The sequence below is a fragment of the Portunus trituberculatus genome, chromosome 36 (assembly GCF_017591435.1).
Source record: "Portunus trituberculatus isolate SZX2019 chromosome 36, ASM1759143v1, whole genome shotgun sequence".
NCBI lineage: Eukaryota > Metazoa > Arthropoda > Malacostraca > Decapoda > Portunidae > Portunus > Portunus trituberculatus.
Genome location: NC_059290.1, coordinates 2,604,926 through 2,614,224, shown reverse-complemented (window position 1 = coordinate 2,614,224; position 9,299 = coordinate 2,604,926). Strand labels below are relative to the sequence as shown.

General features: G+C 37.7%; 2 protein-coding genes across 2 annotated transcripts in view; one reads left to right on the top strand and one right to left on the bottom strand.

Moving 5' to 3' along the window:
- Positions 1-1,451, bottom strand: part of LOC123513450 — a 21,309-nt gene extending 19,858 nt beyond the window's left edge. The window contains exon 1 of the mRNA XM_045270610.1: positions 1,368-1,451. Within this exon, the coding sequence (XP_045126545.1) occupies positions 1,368-1,393 (26 nt within the window). The 5' untranslated portion in view covers positions 1,394-1,451. The remainder of the gene's footprint in view (positions 1-1,367) is intronic.
- LOC123513383 (monocarboxylate transporter 9-like) overlaps positions 1-9,299 on the top strand; it is a 38,493-nt gene that overhangs the window by 15,044 nt on the left and 14,150 nt on the right. The window lies entirely within an intron of this gene.

Below are 9,299 nucleotides of genomic sequence, written 5' to 3'. Positions count from 1 at the left end.
TCTCTCTCTCTCTCTCTCTCTCTCTCTCTCTCTCTCTCTCTCTCTCTCTCTCTCTCCTTTACGAAATAAAGAAACACTAAATGGTCATCACATCGTCAGTTGTGTTTGGTCGATAATGTTTAGCGTGTTGTGAGGCGGCGTCGTCCTTTCAATCCAAGTGATTTTCTGGCTTTCTGTCTATTTTCTTCCTAACTCTATGTGTTCGCTTCTTATCCCTTAATATCTGGTACTACAAATAATATATTCATCTGTTTATATAATCATCATTTATTGAATATATTTCTAGTTGTTATGTTCATCGGCATTTTCTAAAACGTTTCCGTGTGTAAGCATGAGGCGCTGTGTGCGAACGTTGCTGCCATTACTGATGCCTGCAATTACCTTTGATTTACAGCCCATGGATGTGTTTCGTTACGTGCCTCACATTTTTTGTCATGCAACTATTGAACGAGTCTTATAGCTCGATATGTTTAGACGTGTTGTATCTTGATAATCTTCGCCTCAAGTGAATGTTGTGCCTACAAATGAGGAAAAGGAGAACAGGGTGACTCTTCGTGTCCATGGATGCATTTATTTCCACTCTGGCAGTATATGAGGCTTTGTTTTTATTAATGTAAGTTTCTTAATGGCTTCAGTACGACCAGTGAATTTGGAAAGCCTCTCATTTCCGGCATTAATGAAGGAAAAATGGCAGCCAGTGAGTTTAATTCATAAATTTTGCTTAACATTTGGTCACCGGGTTTTTTTTTTTTCTTCTTCCTTATATGAAAGACATAGAAGAGTGCAGAGTGGTATCATCAGCGTAGGAGTGGATAGGACAATAAGTTCGGTTTAGAAGATCATTGATGAGTAACAGGAAGAGAATGTGTGACAAGAGAGATCCTTGAAGAACACTGTTGTTTATAGATTTAGAAAAAGAACAGTGACCTTCTACCACAGCAGCAATACAACGGTCGGAGAGGAAACTTTAGATTAAGTTGCACAAAGAAGGAGAAAAGCCGTAGGAAGGTAGTTTGAAAATGAAAGCATTTTGCCAGACTCTATCAAAGTCCTCGATATCTCTAAGGTAACAGCAAAAATTTCATTAAAATTTGTAAAAGACGATGAGCATTAATCACTGATCAAAGCCACAATATTCACATTTTTAAGGTCCATATTCAGAAACGCTCTGTTCTCTCACCACAAATATTTTTAAAGGCCACAGAGAATATAATTGGGTTGTCAAGAGTTTTTATCATATGATAATGTAGAAATATTGCTTATTTATCACTAGAAGCATAAAACCATCTTAAAATCGTGCAACATCAGCTGCACCTTTTGAAAGTAAAGGATGTTTGACCCAAGCTCGCATATCCAAGGAAACTTACATGTGATCTGCGACAAATTCCTCCATCAGAAGGCACTAGACGCAATGGTTTCCTCTGGAAGTGATGGACTTCGCGGGTATTCTCTCACTCTCTTTAGCGAATACTGACTCTAGGCACATCAACACTTGACGGTTGACGCTGGTAGCGTCCCGCGTTCAGCTTCACGGCTTTGACTTCGGAAGCTACGCGTTCAGCGCTGCCTTGCCTGTGGTGCCGAGTGTCAATGGAAATGAAAAAGTTGTTGCGCTTCAATTATTCCGAGTTTGCTCCGTGAAAGTTTGGAAGCTAACAGCCCTTAGTTGTGACTGCCTGTTGCAGACTGTGGCTGCATCAGCGGCTGATGTGATGTGCATCTTCCACAGTCTCGAGGCATGCGTGTTGTTAAATATGAGGGTGGTTGATGAGGCAAGGGTGAAGGAGAACTATGTACGATAATGTTTCACGGGGAACTCGAAAGGTCCATGAGTGACTCTATGTAATACACCGTGATAAGTATTGTATTGCAAGCAGTGTGTCGTAAGGGCAAACACTTTCAAGACATCAGCGGATACAACCGATATGTATTTTCATTCGGTGTGTCGATATATATATATATATATATATATATATATATATATATATATATATATATATATATATATATATATATATATATATATATATATATATATATATATATATATATATATATATATATATATATATATATATATATATATATATATATATATATATATATATATATATATATATATATATATATATATATATATATATATATATATATATATATATATATATATAATCAACTCCCTCCTCTAACTGACTGTCTTCAGCCTCTTTCTCACCGCCGAGATGTTGCATCTCTTTTTTCTTTTATCGCTAATTTTATGCTAACTGCACTACTGATCTTGCCAGCTGCATACCTCACCTCCTCCTGCAGCCTCGCTGCACAAGGCTTCTTCCTCTCATTCGTATTCTGTCCAACCATCCAATACAAGAGTTAACCAGTATTCTCAATCATTCATACCTTTCTCTGGTAAAGTCTGGAACTCCCTTCTTGCTTCTATATTTCCATCTTCCTAGGTCTTGATTTCTTTTAAGAAGGTTTCAAGACATTTGTCCGTGTCTTTTAGATAATTCCTAATTTCTTTTCTTTATGTAGTTTGGTGCCCTTGGCCAGTTTCCCCTCGTTCATATATATATATATATATATATATATATATATATATATATATATATATATATATATATATATATATATATATATATATATATATATATATATATATATATATTAAAGTCGACAGCGAGGCGTGCATTATTCTTTTTATAAATTGTATTTTGTATTTTTCGCACAAGGGTGCGTTCATCAGGTTTAAGCTGATAGAGTAGTGAACTGAAGTCAATTTCCTCGAGACGTCTTTCGGTCGTGTACCAACACTCTTGCACTGTTGGTGACTGCAGTCACCTAAACTCGAGGTACATCGGCTTCACATCTACAACCCTAGCAAAGAGAATCACAGCACACCTACAGGACGGCGCCATACGATGACACTACATGAATGAGCACGGACTCATCCTGAAGCGACATCACATGGAAAGCAGCACCACCATCCTAGCTAAAGAAAACGACCTTAGAAGACTCAAGATGACTGAGGTAATACACATCAACTCAGAAAAACCGACCATCAACATACAACAGCAGCCAGAATCATCTCTACCTTCCCAGCTACAACCAAACGGACCTGTAACTGGCCGCTCATTAGCTGCGCCAAACACCACCACTCGATCCGCGCTGTGATTGGCTCCCCGACACGGCTACCTGCTTCCACCGCCTATATAATCCCGTATCCTCACCAGACACACACCAACACACGAAACCAAGAGACGAACATAACTATGAGCAACAAACATACACCAACTCCTACTAACACTCAGACTGAGGACATGCCCACACTAGAAAAGCTCCCTGGTGCACAATTAGGCATGCAAATTATTACAAAAAAGAGCGAAGGATGGCCAAAAGAATCATTCAGCCTGAACTACCTACTATTGATACTGGTAAATTTAAATGGAGATCCACAACCACAGCACATACTGAACAAAAAAATTTATAACTGCCTAATAAACAACGAGATAGACCTGTCTAACTGCTGGTGCATAATTGAGGACACTCTCTTTAACAAAATTCGTAATGGGCTATCTGAAGAGAGAACACCACCACGAAGTAAATCGACAAAAACCTACCACAGACACTCCTACAAGTAATACTAATAGAAACTAAACCCCTAATCCAACATCTCACACAACATGGCAGACACTCACACACCACACACACTAACTATTTTACAACACAACGTACAACACTGGAACAACAAGAAAACCTCCCTCAGTAACGTATACAAGGATATAAACCCAGATATAATACTCCTTAATAGTCACGGGATCAAAAAACACGAAAATATAAAAATTTTCAACTACACTACTTACCTCACTAACTCCAGCGATGAACTGCATGATGGTTCAGCTATTCTTGTTAAACATAACCTGAAACACAAAATAAAAGATGATTATGACACTGACATATTGCAAATTACAATAGAAACAAGTACAGGTCCGATAAACATCGCAACAACATACCTCCCACCTCGTAGACCTTATCTACCAATCCCAGACTTCCACGCAATAGCATCCCAGTCAATACCAACCTACATCATAGGGGACTTAAATGCACATCATCCCAGATTAGACAACAAAACAAATAATAACGTAGGTAAAGCCTTAATGATGCTTATTGATAATGACAAATTAACACGCATAGGACCAGATTTCCCAACATACATATCTCACAACGCCTTATCCACACCAGATATAATACTAACTAACAACAAAACATACCACAACATACTTTCTCAACCCGGACCAACAACAGAATCAGACCACATACCCATGATCATAAAAATAACCTCATCTCCCATCAGAATAAACACACCACCTATATACATAACAAACAAAACAAACTGGGAAGAATTCAAAGAAGACGCAAAACTTAAAACAAATAACATTAACACAGACCCATACATAAACCAACCAACTCTGGAAAAGTCATTGAAAGAATGGATGACTGCAATAACTACAACTATGGGAAAACATATACCAACCAGAACACACAAAACAACACACAAACCTATATACAACCAACGTATAAAAGAACTGCAATGGTGGGTGAAACGATTAATGGAATATAGCCTCATATCAGGATGGACTTACACAAAATATATCACATATAAAACCTTAAAACACACCATTGTAGAAGAATGCAGAAATCAGAACACAACTAACTGGGAAAACAAAATAAGAAAAGTAGAGACTCTCTATAAAGATCCAAAGAAATTTTGGCAAAACGTAAAACAATTAAAAGGTAACACATCAAATCAAACACAGTATATAATACAAAATAACCAAAAGATATATGAAGAAAAAGACAAAGAAAAAATTTTCAGAGATATCTGGAGCAATATCTTCAGAATAAACCCTACAGAAAATATATTGTTCGATCAAGAGAACGATCAAATAGTTAACACTTACATTAATAACAACATAGTAGAAATACTTCCCTACCATCAAGGAAACCCAGATAACCTAAATAACAATAATTACTTAACATCCAAAATCACAATACACAAAATTAAAAACATTTTAAAACAATTAAAAAATAACACACCAGGATACTCTAAAATAAATAAGACCATTCTTCAGAATCTACCAGATGAAGTCTTAGAAATATTCACAAAACTTCTCAACATATCGCTATCCATGGGATATTTCCCAAACATATTCAAACACTCTAAAATAAAATTGATTCCCAAACCAAACAAACCAACAACAGACCCCAATAACTTCCGCCCCATATCACTACTTGAAGTACCTGGCAAAATCTATGAAAAAATAATTAACGAGAGAGTCAGAACTTTTTTAGAACACAACAATATACTACCAGACACACAACATGGTTTCCGCAAACACAGATCAACAGACACAGCCCTAGCAACAATCACAGAAACCATTTCAAAATCCCTCTCAGACAAAAAACAGTGTTGTATAGTTTTAAGAGATGTCTCCAAGGCATTTGACAAGGTATGGATAAATGGTCTCAAATACAAGTTACAGCAGATACAACTTCCTAGAATAATAGCTAAACTACTTTGTAACTTTCTCGACAATAGATCAGCCTCTATTTCACTAAATAGTTTCGAAGGCCCAAGCTTTCAACTCCTCAGTGGTGTACCACAAGGGAGCAGCCTATCACCCACACTTTACACAATATATACATACGACATACCCCCACCAATTACAGATGGGATAAACATACAATACGCAGACGACATCACACAAATTATAACCCAGGCAGGAAAATCAAGAAATATGCTAACAAAAAGATAGAGAAGGAAATTAAAAACATAAATGACTTTGAGAACAAATGGAAAATAAAAACCAACACATCAAAATTCACTATCCTCCCCATAGCGTTATTAAAGACAACCCCGGTTTACATCGGAGGAAACTTAATACCCTACTCAAATGAAGCAAATGTATTAGGATTAAAACTCTGCCCACGTGGATACAGCAAACATGTCACACATATAATCAAAAAAGCTTCCCATGCACTCAAAGTAATAAAACGCTTTGAAACGCTAAACACCAACATAAAATTGCATTTAGTCAAAGCATGTGTCCTTCCTATCCTTACATATCCAACCTACACACTTAACGCACTCTCAAAACAACAAATGCTTTCACTACAACGAATACAAAACAGAGCATTAAGGTTTGAACACCAAGAGAAATACCCATACACAAAAACAACACAGGAACTGCACACATTATCAAACCTTGACCCTTTAAACATCACATTCCATAAAAGAGGAAACACAATAAAACAAAAAATAGAGAACTTCCTTAAGGATACGACATACATTAAAGCAATCGAGGATTACGAACACGAAAATTAACACAATTGGTTTCGGAAACCTATAACGTATCTTAACAAAATTAACCCATCCGCTATGTTCACAAAATAGCAGACTGACCAGGAATACATACCTTGGAGACATATGACTTGAAACATACATCACACCAACCACACATGGTCTAGAACACAATATAACAACTAACAGACAAAACACAAGGATGGTTTTCTCTCTCCTTTGCTCTGCGCCCTGAGTTGCTGGGGAGGGAAAGTGGTCACTCTAACGGTCTAACCCGTTACCGCTTCCCATCCTCGGCAAGGGGTGGTGTACACCACATTAAGAGGCCACACATTAAGAGGCTTGTCCATTTGCCTCGCCGCGCCGGGACTCGAACCCGGGCCTCTCGATTGTGAGTCGAGCGTGTGTGTGTGTGTGTGTGTGTGTGTGTGTGTGTGTGTGTGTGTGTGTGTGTGTGTATTTACCTAGTTGTATTTACCTAGTTGTAGTTTTACAGGCTTTACGCTCGTGTGGCCCCGTCTCCATATTTACACTTATCCAATTTTTCTTTAAAACTATGCACACTCGTTGCTGACACCACTTCTTCAGTCAAACTGTTCCACGTCTCAACACATCTTTGCGGGAAATTATATTTTTTAACATCTCTCAGACATCTTCCCTTCTCCAATTCTTTTACTATGCGATCTTTTGCTTCGAATGTCATATTGCTCTCTCAGGATCAGTTTCTCATTATCCATTTAATCCATTCCATTCTACAGTTTATAAACTTTTATCAGATCCCCTCTCTCCCTTCTCTGTTCCAGGGTTGGTAGATCCATAGCCTTTAGTCTCTCCTCATATGTCATCCCTTCAAATTCTGGAACCATTCTTGTAGCCATTTCATGTAATCTCTCCAACTTCCTTATGTGTTTCTTTTTATGAGGGGTTCACACAACTCCTGCATATTTAAATCTGTGTCTTATTATAGTACTTATCAGGTTTTTCATCATTTTTTTGTCTATGTAGTGAAACGCTAATCCAATATTCCTTATCAAATTATATGTCTCTTTGAAAATTCTATCTATATGGTTTACCGGTTGCTTGTTTTCTTCCATCGTCACTCCTAAGTCCTTTTCCATTTTTACTTTCTTCAGTTCTACTCCATCTCTCATCTTATAGATTCCCACTGGTCGTCTTTCACTCTTTCCCATTTCCATGACATGGCTTTTGTCCACATTGAATTCCATCTCCCATTTTTACTCCATTTCCAGATCTTATTTAGGTCTTCCTGCAGTATTTCACAATCCTCTTTTGTTTATAACTCTGCACAGTTTACATCGTCCAAACAGATTTATGTTACTGTTCACTCCTCTGGCATGTCATTTATATATGAGAAAAGTATTGGCGCCAATACTGACCCTGTGGCACTCCGCTTTCTACTGCTCTCCACTTGGACTTCATATCTTTAACTACCGTCCTTATTTCTCTCCCCTCAAATCAGGCCAATGTGCTTCCTTTAAGCCACCCTTCTCCTCTAACTTCCACAGTAATCTTGCATGTGGCACTTTATCAAACGCCTTTTTAAATCCAAATAAATACAGTCAATCCATCCTCTCTCTATGTACTTTATCAACTATTCTAGAGTAGAAACTATATAAATTTGTTACACGACCGACCTTTTCTAAAACCAAATTGGCTATTTGATAATAATTTGTTGTCTTCAAAGAACTCGATCCATTGTTTCTTTATTATTCTCTCACACATCTTGCATATTGCACTAATTAGTGATACCGGTCTGTAATTTAAAGGTTCTTCCTTCCTTCCGCTCTTATATATAGGAACCATATATAAGAGTGTGTACCTACTTGCTAGGAAGTTTGTTCTAGTACGCGAAAGGGAGATGAGTGTGACAGGGCAAACTTCATTTAAGAGGGAGGTTTCAAGACATCCCTTTCTTTTGGTAAACTCTTTCTGCATGGGAACTGGCAACTAAACTAAGTGGGCCTTTATTTTTATTTTTTGTTGTCCTTGACAAGCTTTCCCCTCTTACATAAGAAAAACACTGAAAACACAGCTGAAGGGCACCAAGTTTACTAGAGTCGGTGGAACAGAGCGTAACTGGACTAGAAAACCAAAAGCCATGGCGGTGACCAACACGGCAAGCGGAGTGAAGCCAACAAGGAATTCCCACCAAAGCAAAACAACGACGTGAAGCGCCTAGAATATAAATAATGATAACAATAATGATAAAAATAATGATAGCAATAACAATGACAGTAAAAAGAAAATTATCATATGTATGGGTAGGATACTAACGTAAGAGAGAGAGAGAGAGAGAGAGAGAGAGAGAGAGAGAGAGATAGTACAAGCACACATTCTTTTCGATCTTTATCATCGTTCCACACAATGTTACAACTTCAAGGAGTCTCGCCCTATCGTTGGCAACAGGTGAACAAAGCAAGGCGTGTCCTCCGATGCCTTGAATACCCTCCAGTGATGCGCTGCGGCTTGGGTGTGTTAGGCCGGTGTCACACTATGTGTCGTCGCCGCTGCGGCGAAACCGTATGCGGCGCCGCAGCACTGTCTGCATCCTGTCACACCTAAGCGGCGAAGTCGTTCAGTATCCCCAGAAACCAGCGTAGAGATCAAAGAAGAAAAGTTAATAATACGAATCATAGGAAGTCTATCTTAATTAGGTAATATTTGTATTGTAATTATTATAATGTGTATTTCACATACGTACATAATGAATTTTGTTACTTAATATAGAAAATAACAAACATTACCTTACCTTTCTCATTTCTTTCTGTTGATTCCATATGTGGCCAATCCTCATACATTATTTCTCATATTTCAATCCATGCTTTCTCTCTAGAATTCTTATCGCAGTATTCTTTATTATTCTTTTCCCAGTGTTGGCCTTGCGTGAATACACTGAATAAATAAATCAGTGTCAAACATC